Genomic DNA, 17,748 nt, shown 5'->3' with positions numbered 1-17,748 from the left:
GTTATTGAATAATTGATTTGTGTTATAAATAAATAAAAAGATAAGATAAATCATTAAATTCTCTGTTATATATGATTTGGGGTAAGTTAAGAACCTTGCCTCTTATATTTTATTATGTAAAAAGTCCAAATCGTGTATTTTTGTAATATCCATAAAAATTTTAGCCCCACCCAATATATCTAACTTGCTAGGGTAAAAAAAAATTGAATGGTTGGGTTTAAAATCTAAAAAATATTAGAAGTTAATTTGTATACAATTATAGGCCTAAACTCGACCCAACTATATTTATGAACACCACTAGTAAACATTATTGTAGTTTTAAAGGCAACTAAGATTCTTTCATTATTTGATGTTGATGGTGATGTTTTTGGATGTATGTATAGTTTCTTTCCAAGTCTAGAGGCAAATCCTTGTGCAAAATTTGATTATGAATTTGATTAAACTTGGGATGCAGTCGACTAAGGAATATATGTATTTAAAGTCTTGCCATTATAGAGTGCAACTAAATGCCTCTAAATATCACTTTTTTTGACATCATTCTATAATCAATCTCCTAGAAAAAAAGCAATAGACTCATTGTAGTAGATGGGTAAAGGCCAACCATCTTGTTTAGTACAAAAAAATCATCAATTTAGTTTGAATAAGTTGGTTTCATTAAAGCCATCATAGAAGGTTTTCGACATTACCTTTCATATGAATTTGGCAGTGAGAAGACGTATGAAACATTGCATCTAAAAGAGATTAATGAAGTCCATACCAACTCTTGATTAACCTTATTACTCTCAACAATTAATGTGTCATTACTTACATATTTTTAGGTTGGTTTCATTGTGGTTTTGGTGAAATATCCAAGTTTGTTACAGGTGTCAATCCGCGTCTCCAAAGTTGAGACCATGAGGGATAATTAGTCTCGTCTATTGTTATTCTGATACGAAAATGAAGCATTGTCTTGTTAAACTTGTCGAGAAATCACCCGAGGTTATGATCTTGGAACAATGGATTCATTAATATCCCTCATTAGATCCTATAAAGATTTCAAGTTAGCAAATACATGTTTGAAAGGTACATGGATGATTCGTAAAGGAGGCTATCAAGTAAATGATCAGTAGAAGAGATTGTCAAGATCTTCTCTGGTAAGAAAGCTAAGGTTTCAAAAACTACCCGGATAACATATTGGGCTTTAACATATAAATAAATGATCGATAAAAGAGGTTAAGATCTTTTCTAGTAGTGATATATAGCCTAGAAAGCTAGGGTTTTAAAGACTACTATGATACCATATTAATCTTTAACATACAAATACTTTTCTTAATTATACATCGTCTATAGTAGATATATCATTTTACAATTCTAATAATTGAAAATTATATTATCCCTTTAATTTTAGATTTCTTTAAAATCATATTCCAAAACCTATAATGAAAACAAACCACTTCATGACAATTCTATAGTCATGTAATATAGCCCATGCCTATTGAATATATTAATCAAAGTGAATGGATGTTTTACACTGGTAAAAAAGTTTGGAAAACCCTTATTATGTTTATTCAACAAATTATCTCATGAAAAAATACTAAAAAATTTCTTAAATTTATTTTATTTAATGTAATGTCAATTCAATTCACATAAACAAAATTGTAAACAAATTGTGATAATTTATATTAATAAGGATAGATTATGCTGTTTCAATTCTTTCCAAGGGGGGGGGGGGGGGGGGGGGGGGGTTGAGATAGCTTTCAAACATGACTATTGCACAAAACAGAAGGACTGCTATCCTTACAACTGGAACCAGCTGGCACTGTCTTTTACTATAATTTGAAGTGTGATGATGTTAAGAGAATCCTATCCTATTTGTAATTAATAATTTGGATGCACGTGTAAGGCAGCATGGGACGGTGAGTCCTGAAGCTGGCTCTCTCTCTCTCTCTCTCTATATATATATATATATATATAAAGAGGAGCAGGAAGAAAGATTGCCAAGGTACTGCTGAACGTACGGTGCATGGCCTCTCTATAAGTACAATTACGATTACCTTTTTCTCTTGATTTGATTGATTGATTGTTTGAGGGGTATATGAACGGCCTTTCCTACCTCATCATTTTGCATGATCAGGAAGCGGGACGGACCCATAAATGTTGTTTCTTTAAATTTTGTTTGGGCATGGAATTCCAGTCCCCGTTCCATGCATCCCCGCTGTCGATGTTTGGACTCATTTACTTACATAATTCTAGCTTATATTAAAAATAAAAATAATATATTTTAAAACAAAAAAGACATACATTTCCGAACCAACACTTAATAAATTATATACCCAAAAAAGAGAAATGATATAGGCAACGGTTCGGTCTCAATTATTGGTACGTCCATGCCCAACAAATATGTGCAATTTTTTTAGCACGTACGTAGTATCGAAAGGTGTTAAAAGGATTGAGACTGAGTCATCAAGATAACTGCGACAAATGCTGGGAACTTTTCTTAGTAGCAGTTAAAATGAATGCGAATGCTTTGGTGATGTAGCGTAGAATAAATAAGAGAGGCTGATAGAAGAAATTATAAATACTTTTTAGCAGCCCAACTCGAACATCTATTCTATTTACATAATTATTAATTTTAAAATTTATAGAATTAATTAAAATATATATAAACTACCTGAGTATCTAAATTAATAATAATAAAAAAACATCGAATTAACTCTGGTTATAATTTTACTGTGATTGCAGCTAACTTTGAAGTGTTTTCGAGCTAAAACACAGTTCTCTCTGCTTCCCTTCCTACCAGAAGTGATGATACAGCAAAATTCTTGAAGTTTGTTCATGATGGATCATCGAGAAACAACAGTGACATACATCATTCTTCCAGATCTAATTTGAAACAAATAATACAACTGTAGTTATAATTCTGCTTTCTCTTTTCTTGGGCATAAAACCCTGGCATTGATATGGATTTGAGCTCTTGCAGGAAATTCTTAATTTATTATCCCTTACACAAATTAACTCCATTTTTCTTGACAATGAATTCCTGGCCGCCTCTTCACGGGGACAGATTTGAGGGTAATGGTAAGTTCTCCGCAAAGCAATTCCTTAAGATCTTGTTCTTGAGGAAAATGCAAGCCTGCCTTAATATAATCAAGGGACAATCTAGCCCAGAATCACAACTCTTCTCGCATAAATTGTCTTCTTGTCAATTAGCACTGCCATACTAGTTGGAGATTCATGTTTATAGTATAGAAAAAGTCAGAATAAGAAATATGGTTTTGGCACTGGTGGGAGATGAACTTGAATCACGTCACATGACAAGGTGTGGTGATCCCACAGCAAAGGCAAATGCACGTGGGTGATCATGTGCCCATGTTTATAGTATAAATTATCATGATTTATACAGCAATCCGTGACTTATCATCTGACAATGTCGAGTGTAATAATTAATCAGGACAAGTAAAATGAAAAATCACTTTTTTCCCCTTTAATTTAATCTGCACGCTATAAATATAGTTAGTTATTTGACCTGTGTTGTATATATATATATATATATATATATATATATTTTTTAAAAAAAATTAGATATAAAGTTATTTTTGATATATTTTTCTACATAAAAAATTTAAATATAAATCATAAAAAATATGCAATATCTAATTAAATAATTCAATAATTATTTGTGTAAATAAAAAAATCATTACCAATAACTAAAAGTGAAACTAAAAAATTAAATGATAATATAAATTAAGATATTTGATCTCGCAACATAAATTTTTTACTTGGTTGTGTTTATTGAATTTGTTTATTAAAATAAATTTTTTAGTGAATTAAACAATAATAGAAATAAACACACACATAAAACTGGTTAAATAAAATAAAAAAGAAACAAAATATTATGTAAGATTGAACATATTAAAAATATTAACTAAAAAAAAAGTTCATGTATATAAAACAAAAAAAAAATCATAGATAAATCAAAATAATATCTTCAAAAATTAAATACACACAAAATAATTTTTTTTTTTAAAAAAAACCTCACTTCAAAAAAAAAGCCAATAAAACCCTTAGCTTAGGTCATGAGACCAAGATAAATGATAGAAAAAATAATGAAGATAACAACAAAATCAATTTTTTTTTTAAATAACGTAGAACGATGAAATCAAAAAAGCAATGAGCAAAACAAAAAGAGGCTGACCCGCACTAATTTTTTCAAACTCGTGACCTGAGTTATTAGATCAAAAGTATAAAAAATAAAAAACTGCAAAAGCCAATCTCTAGCAAATAAAAAAATGAAGGACGAAACCGGAACAAATTCAATTACACAGAAGGATCTAAAACAAAGAAAATATATAATTAAAAAAATGATAGTGAAAATCAAAATAAAAAATAAATTAGAGGGCAACCAAAAATTTTCAATTGAAGAGTTAAATTGAAAAGAAAAATAACTTCAACAAAAGGAAAAACAAATCAAAAGAATTAAGGTCAAAATAGAAAAACAAATAAAACTTCAATAAAAAAAAGCTAAGAAAAAGAATTAGAAGTCAAAAGAATAAGGACCGAATTAGAAAAAAAATAATACATGATAAATTGTAATTGAATGACTAAATTGAAAATAAACAAACCTTTTATAAAACGTTAAAGAACAAAAATAATAATAAAAAAAAAATTGAAATTGAAATACGAAAAACAAAAAGGACAAATGTGTACTTTTTAGAGTAGGAGAGGGAAAATAAGGGGAAAAAAAGAAACGACCACCGATGACAATATGTCTATCATCCACATTTATACGTCCCATCAAGAGAAAAAAAATGCGATGTTGCTTTCAACAACACAACAAAATGATAGATTTGACCATCAGGAGGTGCTCCATACGTCGCTCAAAAAGCACGGACACCTCCATGTGCTGGCGCGTGTCATAACTGTTTTGAATAAAAAAATTAATTATTCAACATAAAAAGATCAAAATACCTTTAATGAACCTGAAATTTACAAAAAAAACAAAAACAAAACTTATAAGAAAGGACAAAAATGCCCCTAAACATGACTTATTTTTTATTTGTTTTTAAGGCCAAAAATACATTTTTACTGTATCCTAAGAAATGGAAAGACAGAAAATATCTTAGTGAACAATTTTATTTTGTTTAACTTTAAGGGTAATTAAATCATTTTATTTTAATAAAATTTGGATAAAATGCATATACCAGTGATCAATGGACAATTAAAAAAGATAAAATTACCCCAACATAAATATAATCATTTTTTCGACTGAAGAGCAAAATGATAACTGTAAGATGGTACAATGAATTTCGTTCTGTTAATGTGTGTTTTCTTTTTCCTTTTCCTTTTGTTGTACAGATTAGTGATTGGTTGTAGCAATTAAAACTTGAACTTGAAATACCACCCTTCTTGTGTTGTCAGAATACCGTTTGAGCTACAAACCCTTTAATGATGTGAGTGTACGTTCACTTCATAAACATATCTATTATTAAGTATTGGTAACAGTTGTCACCAAGTTACTTAATATCATGCTCTAACGAATTGTCTATACTTTTATGACGATGTCTCTTATGAGGAATCACTTGAATGTTTTTGTTGGTTTTTTGCAGTGTAAAAACAATGCAACTTAATTTTCACTTCATGATCTGATTGATTTTCCAATGTCGGTAGCAACCATTCCCAAATAAAAAGAAAAGAAACCGAATTGATTACACATCATCTATAAAATATAGTTACAGCAACAGAACGGATAAGTTTCAATAAATGTATGGATCACATTGCAATTTATAAGATGCCATCATTTTTTATGCTACAAAATTAGCGGTCAGATCCAAGAAGGAAATTGCTGCAAGATAGTGTGTGACTCCATATCTAACAATATTTGATTGTGTTTAATAATAAGGTTTAAGGTAATACGAAACGGTCTCAATATAATGGAATAGTGAACCAACTCACGTGAAACATATTTAATATGTTTTGTAAATATGGGTTGTGGGGCCAGAATGATTAGGGGAGGAGGGGGATAACTAGAGCACTCATCGTGGAGGAGGGAGACAGGTATCTCACAAGGAACACTCGCGCCTGCCGATGAACTTACATCCCCCTTTTCCGCCAGTTGCGATTGGCTAAAAAAAGCTCCTTCCTTCTACAAATAGTCAAGTCTCAGGTCATGACCATTTACACGGACGGTAGAGCATGTGGACTTGTTCAAGAGAAAAGGTATGCTGAACTAGATTTATCAAGGCAGTTCAAAACATTTGACTCAAAAGACTGACGAGAGAAATGAGACTAACCTGTGCTGGAGAAGAGGTAATGGCGATTGGTTGCCTTTGAAAAATACGTGCCAGTAGTGGAGAATACAAGGAGGCCCAGAAACGATTTCATAGAAATATAGACTCGTAAGATCCAATTCGAACATTCTAATTGATGTTGTAACACCTGTTCAAGGTCCTTTTTTCCACACAATGAATTACTAGCTAATGAACATCACGATGGTTGGGATTGACAGAGATGAAAGAGCTTTAGCTATCATAAGCCCCGATTATCAGTCAACATCCTTAAAATACTGACTCACTTCCAGCCTTGGCTCTATCTAAAACCTACACTACTACCCTCCTTCAGAGTAAAGACTACGTTGCCACAAAAACGGCACAATAAAAAGGCACCAAATGCCAACAGACCCCTTTCAATGCCAAGCCAATTATAAACAACAAAAAACTCATCCCCCAATCCCCTTCTCCTCTCCCCATAGACAGAGAAAACTAAAAAAGGAAACCAAGAAAGTTGATACGGGCATTTCCAACTAGACTGACCCTATTGCTCATCATTCTGACTCTCATCTTTGACAAGCTTGATCATGTCATCAATTCGAAGGATAGTTATGGCTGCTTCAGTGGCAAACTAGTATACAAAAGAAATTCATTTGAATTAGAGGCTGCTTAGTGGAGAACTTAACTATCAATTTATGACTGCATTTGCATATTCCACAGCTGTTACCTGAATTATCTTCACTTTGCTCATGGCTGGCTCGATGACTCCAGCTTCTAAGTTGTTGCGTACAGTCCCCTTTGAAAGATCTAGTCCCATACTGCAACAATACCATAAATATTCACCAAGAAAACACAGTAAAACTGGTTATTATTAAATTAAAAAAAGGGAAATAAAGGGGGAAAAACAACATTGGCTGCTTATCTATGTTTCTTTTCTCCATTAATGGAAGAGGACATCATACATGCAATTACTTATGCATGCGAATGGAAACCACAGCCCATGATATAGAAAGAATAATGGGAGTAGTGTGATTGGAGATCTTTATTGAAACCCACTACCCACCCCGCCCCATCTTTGTATATCAAGAGGAAGAAAGAAGCAGACCATGGATGATAGGAACAAATATGCCTAGTCAATCCACGAATGGTGCTCTCAACATTCTCACACTGGAACTTTGCCAGACTTTAGAAGATAGCAAACATCGGGTAGAATGTACTAAGGAAACAAATATACCTTGAAAACTGCTTCTTATTGGCCTTTGTCTGTGCCGTGTGGTGGTAAGCCCGTAGTTTTGCAACTAACTCAGTGGCGTCCTTGGCAGCATTGACAGCAAGCACCTGTACTACTACAAGTCAGCAATTACACATAAGAAGTTCCACACTGGAGGCATCAGAAAATTAATTTCACATAGTCAATAATCAATAACACACCTTTGGTATAATTAGTAAAGATTCAGCAAACTCTGCAATTGCCAACTGTTCCCGTGATCCCAGAGTTGTAGCAAGGCACTCCAAATACACAGATAGTGCAGACTCGACTGCCCCTCCTCCTGCTACTACCTGCAATGGCAATGTCAGGACATGGCTATCAATTTTCAAGTGCATACTGGGTTTTCGGACTCTAAGCACAATTCAAAGACGTAACTAGAAAGCATCCAAATTTACCATATTAGATTCAAGGGTCCTCTTAACAATAGATAAGGCATCATGCAACGCCCTCTCCATCTCATCAAGCATATAATCATTTGCACCCCGGAGAATCAAGGAGACCTAAGCAAACACAACAAACAAATTAATCAGCAGCTGTCAAGGAGAAAAATGTTTACCATTTGCAGCGCACAACCATTCTATGTTAATAGGAGCTCTAAGGATTTAGCACAGGCCAAGAAAAATTAACTGCTGAAGTTCAGGAGACCTAAATAAGTGGAATCACATACCGCGCTTGTAGTTTTTGTACCCTTAATCATAATTACATCATCATCAGCAATTCGCTCCTCTGCAACTTCATCAGCATACCCCAGAAGCGATGACTCAAATGTTTCCTCCCCTTCCATATCAGCAAATGTTGAAACCTATGAACCAACCAGTACGAGAACGGGGTCAAAAAGATATCATAGGTGCTAAAAACAAAAGGGAAGCACTGGACAACTACATAGAATGCATGGCAAAAATAAGAGGACACATTTGAATTGAAACACAAGGCAGAAATCAGAAATAAAAGATTCCCCTATGCCCTTTCAGGAAAAAATGGAAATACTAAATAAAGAACACTTGCAGAAAAGTTAAATGAACTGATAATATGCATCGTCTTTGTTTAGAAATTTCAGACTCAATTCTAAGTTGATCAATTGATGGGGAAAATGCACATTCTTATTGCTTGGATGGAATGCAATTACAGAAGATTCTCACGTCCAACTTTGTTTGACAACCCCAGAACTTAACAGGTGGCTGAGTGAACTTTCTTTGAACCAGGAACAGCAAAAATGATATATGTAAGGTATTGACAACTAGAATGATTGCTTAAAGGATAGGACATACCAAGGTTGCACCAGTCGCCTTGGCAACATGACGCATATCCTCCTTCCGAACACGTCTCACAGCAATAGCCCCAGCCTCGACAAAGTACTGAAACAAATAGTAGTGCAAATTACATTAACCAACAAAAAGGTTAAGGAGTTAAACAAATCACTATCTTATCAGATGGCCATAAAATATGACTACATATTAACACAGATTCACATGCACAAAAATCTTAGTCGTGAATGTTTGAGCCACTTATGGACAAATTAATTTATCAGACAACATGTAGCTACCAAAAACTTGTCAATACCAGGATAAAGTAATGCACAACACAGTGATTGGATAACAACTCCAGCAATGCTATCAGAATCTAGAAGCACAAGTCACAAACACTTACCTTAAGAGCCATGTCATCAATTCCTTTTGTTGTTAAAACAACATTGGCTCCAGCTTTCAAGAGTTTCCCAATGCGCTCCTTTGTCATATCAGCTTCTCTGTGATGGCACAAGGGCAACATCATGGCCATGTTAATAAGAAAATAAACAAATAAATACATCAGAAGATCATTATCATTTTGATTGCCATCAGCACATGGCTGGGTTGAAATAAAAATCAGTTACACAACTCCAAAGACCAATTACCAAAGCAAAATGGTTATTGCAGTACATTCTTGAACAACGCAGCCAAAGTATAATCTAATCACCTTTGACGAACTTTCTCAAGCTCCCTGGGATCAGTGACTAAGACTTGTACACCCAACTGCATCTTTGTCTTCTGAAGATTGAAGTCAAGGCATGCAATCCTTGCAGCTGCAACTTTCATAGGCATTCCTTGAGCAGCACGGCCAGTATTTAGTGCATAGCCATTCAAAAGGTAGCTATCTTTTGCGCTCTTTCCATGAGCTTTCAAAATATTGATCACCTGAAACTCAGACAAAGCAACAGGACATTACAACCATCACTGAGCAATGCAGATTGGCCTGTATCAAGAATACTTTATGAAGCAAGTTATTGCACAATAAGAACAACTGACCTTGATGGGGTATCTGACTTCCCCTCTTACATTGGTCATCTTCACTGCTTGTACAGCGTCGACAACCTAAAACAAAGTTGAATACAAATATATTAATGTAGAGAAATTAAAGTGCCAGGCCTTTCATCTTGTCTGAGCCAGCATAACATTGAAAACAAAAAGGTTCTCTCAGTTATTGTTTCCAGAAAGTACTGTACAAAGCAAAGCCAAAATTAAGACATCTATGAGCAGGCCTCTCAAAATCAATCGTGCACAGCTAGACAGACCAAGTTGCAAAGAAATTTAACATAATAACAACTTGGAGTCGTTTTCACATGCTTCATCCAAAAACAAGAGAAAAGGAAGAAAAAAATTGCTAAAGTAAGAACGAACCAGCAAACTGAAAAGACACTAGCTGCTGTAAAATCAACGTCTAATGGATCTATAAAATTCTGGAAGCTAGAGAAGCGTGTCTAACAAAGGGAATCAAAGTACTAAGGCCAAATTAGGTGTCAGCAAAAACACATTAGCTGAAAAAGAAGTTTCCTATTTAACTTTTAACCCAGAGGAATAATCCATGCTAGGGCTCAAATGATTTGCGACATACCAAAACCCAACGCATCCAACTGATTTTGGACAGATGAAAATATACAACTCTATAAAATAGAGCATAAACTCATTTAAATGTTTCATTTTTTACCAACATAATACACTCGAAAAAATAAGCATACCATATTTGCAAAAAAGTCACTGTCACTTCCTATCAACTTTGAAGACATACTTGTCTTGGCACAGTTTACTAGAGAGACTTTTCCGAGCTTTTCAACCTGATAAAATCACAAAAACACTGTAATTAAGAACATTACATAGTGGACAGAGTGCCCAGTGCATGCTGTACCAGTTGGATTAATTCTATCTAATTCTTGCATGTTAAGACTGAATAGTTTCCCATCCATCCCATACCGTGTGTAATTATTGATGCCTTTTCAAGAAAATAATAATGTTAAATGGAGAGGCTATTACCTTCACAGCCAATTTTTCTTCAACATATTTGCATGCTTCCCTCATAGCAAGCTGTTCAGGTAAGTACAAAATATGGGTGAATGTCAGTAATGGAAACATTCAGAGATATGATATCCAAGGTCTTGGTGTTGCACACAAATAAATCCAAATAAAGGGGGGTGCTATAAGCATGCTGGAAAACAAATTCTCACTCTATATCCACTGATTATTGAAGTTGGGTGAATCCCATTCCTCACTAGATCATTTGCTCTCTGCAAAACAATATCGTCCAGTTATATACTTCCACAGCATAATCTTTTAATATTATAACATTGAAAAATAACTTGATTGGGAAAGGGAAAAACAGAGTCCGCTAGCTGCAATTACCTTTAGCAACTCTGAAGCTACAATAACAACCGAAGTTGTCCCGTCTCCAACTTCTCGGTCTTGCAGCTCAGCCAACTCCACTAGAACCTGTAGACCTCAAAATAGAAAATATGAAACAAACGTAAGAAGAGTCGTTACACAGAGCAGCAACTTGAATAATTAATAAAAAAGGAGCAGAATGTGGACTGTATCCATCCACCTTAGCAGCAGGGTGCTCAACTTCTAACATCTTAAGAATAGTAGCACCATCATTAGTGATTGTTACGTCTCCGATATCATCTACAAGCATCTACAATAACCAAAAAAAAAAAAAAAATCTCGAATAAGCACCTCCTCTCCTAAAACTGTAAAAACAAAATCAACACATTTCACATATCGCTACCGAATTCAATTTCAATTAACAATACGAATCAAAGCCATAAGAGTTTCTTACAGAAATAGCAGTAGCAGCGACGACAATGCAAAATGAAAAGCGAGAAGAGAGAGTGGTAGAACTCTATTACTATACCTTGTCGAGACCAACAGGACCGAGTGAGGATTTAACGATATTGGCGACTGCTTGACAGGCCACCACTGTAAAGCACCAAAAATATCAAACATGATCATCATCATCATCATCATCATCATTAGTGAAGTTTCTAAACGCAATATGATCAGAGAGAAAGAGAGGTTACCATTTTGAGTGCGAACGTCCTGGCCGGACTGTCTGTCGCCGAGAATATCAGGTGTCTGTGCGGCGATTGCCATTTTTAGTGGAAGAAATGAAACCCTAGATCGGATCTGTTAGTGACTTGAGGGAAAAGGAGAGAGAGAGTGACGAGTGACTTCTAGCAAGTGAAGAACCACGAAGTTCTCCGTTCTGCCATTCTTCTATAAAACGGAAAGGCAAGGAAAGGAAATAAGGGCCCTCGAAGGATCTCTCGTTCATTCGAAGAAGGGGTGATGTTGTTTTTAGTTAAGAGTCTGCACGCTGTCGTTTTACGATGAGGTGTGGAGTTGTGTTCCCAGTTCCTTGTATCTTTTTTCGAAATTCATGGCCTCCCTCCAGGGCCCAAGCCCAATATAGTTGGGTTAATATATCCTCCTTAGTTCGTATATGGAGGTCAACATTCAATAAAATTATTGCATCAAGTCGGTGTGAAAAATGTGTTATTAACTAAAAATATTCATTGATGAGACTTGGGATCCATTTAATTTGTCCTTGATATATTTATAAATTAAGTAGTTTTTATCTTATTTTTGGATCTTATTTGTTTTTACGTTTTAAAAATATTTTTGAAAAAATTTGAAATTTTTTTATTTTTTTTTATTAAATTAATATTGTTTTGGTATTTTTAAATGATTTTGATATGTTGATGTCAAAAATAATTTTTAAAAAATATAAAATATATATTATTTTAATATATTTCAAAGTAAAAAATATTTTAAAAAACAACCATAACTATACTCGCAAACACACTATTAAATGAGTGATTTGCTCAAAAAAAATTAAAAAACAAGTCAAACCTGATTATGAGATAACCATGTCTTTCCTGATTTCTCCTGTAATTAATTAAGATGGTTGTGTATGGACAACATAATCAAATAGTTATCAGTATAGTATATATTGATATGCAAATAGGTTTGAAAATAAAAACCATCAAGAAAAATCGTTTAGACTTTCACTATTTTTTTCTAAATTTAATTCTTGAATTAATATCCTCTCTCTTATATTTTTTAGATTGTTTAGTATATTTTTAAATAGTAATTCATCTTTTAGATTATGTCTATAATTTCATAATACTTTGCAAAGATTATGTAATCTTTATTTTATTTTTATTAATTTTTAGATAAATAAATCTTACTCAAATCAACATATAAAATTAGAAGGACAAACATAATAAAATATTTGTATACATATCTAGTTTTTTTATATATAATGAATATCAACTTTCCATTTTAGTTTTTAATTAACATTAATAATTATTATTATGATTTATTCGTATATATTTTTTTAATTTATTCTTAATGTTCAGATATAATTCTTATATTTTTTAATTAAAAAATATCGAAAAACATATAGATGTATTTTCTTTTACATTAAAAATTAATTTAGAATACTAACAATTTAGCGTAAAAGCTATAAATATTTATATTACGATTAGGATATTTACGAGACTCTTATTTCACGAGATCTAAGCCTGATTATACTTTCTTGAATACGGAACTAATTTTCTAAGATTAGATCCACCCTACTGCATCCTGCGCGGCGAATCTGGACAGGACCCGCGCTCCCGCTTGCCCAAATCCAGCGAGTCCCACCGCCGATGTATGATTCTCACGGTGGCGGGCCCGGATTGCATGAAACACTGTCTAATTTCATTGGTCCCACAATGATGGTGCAGGGTATACTCAGGGGGGTGTTGGAGTACGGAATAAATCCCAGAAATGCATAAAACAAAAGCGTCTGGCTGTTGGGCTTGTGGGCACATCATGGTAAGTAGTGGCGAAGGAAAGAAAAGTTGTGAAAAGAATTTTTGGAGGGATGAGGCTAGCAGGGTGGTGGGTGGATGTGGACCTCAGAAAATGTGTGTTTTAGACTTCAGGGGATTTTGTCTGGGGCTGACTTGTCTCAATTCATTGGGCCCAAAAGACTTAATTGATGGTGGCATGTTGTGTTTTTTTGACAGTGATGTACATCTTCCTATAATAATTTAGTTTTTCCTGTGAAGCTACGTAGTGTCGCGAGGCTGGGATACACACAGGTTTTAAATTCAACAATTATGTATCCCTTAGCTTGTTATAGTTCAATAAGATTCAAAAGAATCTTGAAATAATGTTCAATATCAACTCATATTTTTCACGGGCATTTACATACATATCTTGAAATAATATTTAATTTTAATTTATATATTCCACACGCGTACGCATATACACACGTATTCAGATGTTATGGTCATACTTGAGGTTGAATAAAGATTGCTAAAAACCAATTATATCCCTCTTAATTTCCTGAAATAACAAACCATATATAAAGATGTCTTTCAAATAATTGATGCAAGACCACTGTATTCTCTTGAATGTTTTGATCTTCAAGAATTGTTGCTATCAAGCTATCGTCATGCAGCTGTAAAATCGCATTTTGGAATTCGGAACTTCCATTGATCTGTCCTTTTCGATGCGAACTTAAGGGATCTTCATGGAAGTCAATTGAGTCATGTCCGATCATGACAATTGTCTGGCCCATAAGTGTGATAACTTTCAATGAATAATTGAGATAATTTCCTTCCTTTCATTATCAATTTCAAAGACCACGATGGTCTTTTTAAAAGAATAAAAAAGAAAAATACTCTGCGATTTTTTTCTTCAAAAACTGGGATATGTGCACGACGGTACCGCAATGATCAAACTTTTATGTACAGATCAGAATCTGTGAAACCATGGTTCAATTTTTTTCAATATATTTAAGAATCAATCCTCTTCTTTTATCCTCATGTACTGTCGCCAATTGTATCTACAGATTTCACTTCAACTGATAATTTAACTGAGTTGGCTAAGTTTTGTCTGTTGGTTTAAGCTTATTTAATGTACTCTCAAAGGTTGCTCGTTAAACACTTTCGCCTACGTTCTTTTAAGCAAACCATCAGTGAGCTTTCCTTTTACACCTTCTGCCACGTTCTAAATGTTGGGTGCAGCAGGAATCACCACGTGAACGGTAGAGGTCTCTCTTATGATTCAGGTGTGATAAATATACGTAATCGGAGATAGGACAGCAGAGAGACCCCATTTATGGATTTCTGGCGCAGATCTTCGGTGGTCCCGGTGATCCATGGTTGTAGGGAGTGAGAGAGGAGAGAATTAAAGGAGCGGTGGGGTTTATGTTTTCCTTTACGGACACACTTGCGTGTGTTGACGTGCACAAAATTAAGACGCCCTGTCCTCTTGTTTAGTACGCATGGTGTCCTTCTTCCGACTGACTCATGATGCGCTTCCCTTCATGTTAATTGCCAGCAGTGCTTGTTTTGAAGAAGACATCTTGAATTGCATCTTTGCATAGAGACGCTACATACTATCCCATCGACAAGTGTAGTGGTGAGTTGGCTAGATGTTTCTGTCTTTACTTGTGAAACAAGAGAGCGAGCTTCTATTATCGTTCAATGAAAATATTTTTATTGAATTGTGTGCGTATTTTATAAAGATTATAGGATCGTGTGTAAAAACAATTGAGGAGAGGAAAAAAATCTCGGCTAGACTAAGCTTGGTTGACAGAGAGCCTGCTCGGTCTTGGCTGTGAAGCAGCACAAACCGATTTCTTTTTATGGACTTATGCACGATAAACTATAATTTAATTGGTTCAAATTTTAAATTTTTTTTTTAAAAAATTATTAATTCAAGTATTATAAATTTTAAAATTATTAAAAATTATATAGTTATTAACTTCAAGATATCAAAAGATTATTCAAATTATACGTGAGCTAGCCGAACACCTATAAGTTAAAGGTGCTAAGGTCTTGGCAATAAGGTTTAACAATGCGTCGTGCTCTGCCATTCATGTATATATTGTCCAACCATCTCGTGCAGCTGGTCAGACAAACAACAATGATTCAAATCTTTAATCCATATAATTTTTTACTTCTAATTCATCACTGTTTTTGTTTTGTTAACTCTATATATACCTTACTTTATTTATTTTATTGTTATTATTAATGTAAATATTTGAATTAGCTTTCCCATGCCTTAATTAATTTTACTTCTCTTATCATTTTTTCTTGCTTCATGTTTTAGTAGATGCTTTATCATAATTTTAATAGTTTTAACTAAGAAATTCGTTGTAAGAATATAGACTCGGTGAAATAGTTCCTTTACGTGTATCAAAACATAGGGACAAAATGTTAGTGACTCGGATCCTGCCTATTTATGATTTTTCATGGCGATTAGCACGCTGCTCTTTCTAGCCAATCGTTGTACAACCTTGATCTTCTGCTGTTTCAGGGCACACATTTTCTTGTCACATGTTGTTCCTTTTAAAAAAAAAAAAAAAAAATAAACACCAATTAATGCATATGACATTCTAAGTTCTTTTGCTAACGCGAGTCTTGTTTCATCAGCTTTTTGTTTGGACGACTCAGCTATGCAGAGACCATTATGGTCAAGGATATTAAATTTTGGCCTAGTTTTTTTTTTTTTTTCATTGAAAGGCGAAGAAAAAACCTTAGGTTATACAACGAGTATAATTCTTCCTTGTTGAATTATTATGATTGAGGACACTCCACTCGTTTAGATTTTAATTTTTTTTTTTTTAAAAAAAAAAAGGGGAAACACATGACCATTACATAGATGATTTGTTATTAATAACACGGTATTAAACATCATATTAAAAGATATGTGGTCGTGTCAAGGCGTATAATTTATTTGACCATTAAATTATACAGGATAATAATCTTTAAAGCATGAAAAATAGGGTAAAACAAGAAGCAAGCAGTTATATTTATGGGAGCTCATATATATATATATATATATATATATATATATATGCGCGTAATGCTTATGTCAAATTCATTTTATAATTAATCACGCCTGTGCAGTGGAATTTGATAATGTCTACTATGGAGCCCCATGCATGATGACGTCCTCATTATGTAGCATTGAAGGAACTAGGAAGTTGTAGGCTGTGCCCGGTTTCTCTTTCATAATTTCAACGACTGAAATGATCTCCATAACTCCATCATATCTCTTGAGATTACTATAATTACAAAAACTCATTTTGGCTAATAATCATTTTTCTCAAATTTCAGAATGCTCTTGGTAATCAAGTGTTGCACCTTGCAACAGCAAGGAATACGTATAGATTGGACCGTACTTCCATCTTTTTTACCCTCCAAAATGGACAATTTATTCTCCAGCTACTTGTTTAATTAATTTATATAGCAGAATATATATATATATATATATATATATATATATTCTGTGTTTTTTTTTAAATGGTTTAATTTGTAATATTGTAAACAAGAAAGTAGAGATCATGTAATACAATTTTATAATATTTCTTTGAAAAACAACCTTGTGTTTGCAAGAACTCCGAATTCAGTGAAGATAAAGTTTAATTGAGTGATTAACAGTAGATGAGTGTCTTATTAAATATTCTAAGAAAAAAACTATGATGGACCATCCAACCAATGGGAAGGCCTCCCGCTAGCTATGCATCGATAAATGTGATTGCCTAAATGATGGCAAAGTTACAAAATGTGAGGAAGGTCTTGTGGGGATGGAAATAATTATTGTTGTGTTAGTCAACATTGATAAACTTGTTAGCCTGGACTATAAATTAATATTAGCAATAATTTAAATTTTAGTCATCGATCAACAATACCCCGCCTAACCCCTCCAAAAAAGAAGATAGCCTCGCCAGATCCACATAGCGAGGCCTTTTTCTGCCTCCATCAATCGCCACCATCAACGTCGACTAGCCCCCCCTCGCATCCATCCATTTTCATGGACGTCGTCCTCACACCTACAGAGCTTGATGCGATGCCTTTCCTAGTCAACAAATAATCAAATGACAAATGTGATCCAAGTCGATTTGTCACTCTGATTTATTTATTTT

The 17,748-nt window shown here is 33.8% G+C and overlaps 1 protein-coding gene across 2 annotated transcripts; it reads right to left on the bottom strand.

The window, feature by feature from the left end:
- Window positions 1-6,354: 6,354 nt before the first annotated feature.
- On the bottom strand, window positions 6,355-12,107 carry LOC118042273 (T-complex protein 1 subunit alpha). Of its 2 annotated transcripts, XM_035049897.2 has the most exons (17): window positions 11,840-12,104; window positions 11,674-11,738; window positions 11,365-11,454; window positions 11,166-11,252; window positions 10,991-11,050; window positions 10,800-10,850; window positions 10,508-10,603; window positions 9,798-9,863; window positions 9,469-9,686; window positions 9,163-9,259; window positions 8,784-8,870; window positions 8,183-8,317; window positions 7,911-8,015; window positions 7,677-7,805; window positions 7,480-7,583; window positions 6,973-7,063; window positions 6,355-6,876 (listed from the first exon to the last, which is right to left on the bottom strand). In XM_035049897.2, exons 1-17 carry the CDS (start codon window positions 11,910-11,912, stop codon window positions 6,790-6,792), a joined length of 1,641 nt encoding a protein of 546 aa, XP_034905788.1. In that variant the 5' UTR covers window positions 11,913-12,104; the 3' UTR covers window positions 6,355-6,789. The 2 variants fall into 2 exon arrangements, with proteins under 2 accessions (XP_034905788.1, XP_034905789.1); XM_035049898.2 differs by lacking the exons at window positions 6,355-6,876; window positions 6,973-7,063 and having other exon boundaries at window positions 7,480-7,591; window positions 11,840-12,107.
- Window positions 12,108-17,748: the final 5,641 nt, after the last annotated feature.

Source organism: Populus alba, chromosome 2 (assembly GCF_005239225.2).
Source record: "Populus alba chromosome 2, ASM523922v2, whole genome shotgun sequence".
NCBI lineage: Eukaryota > Viridiplantae > Streptophyta > Magnoliopsida > Malpighiales > Salicaceae > Populus > Populus alba.
Note: the sequence above shows the minus strand (reverse complement) of the source record. Positions and strands in the feature narration are given on the sequence as shown.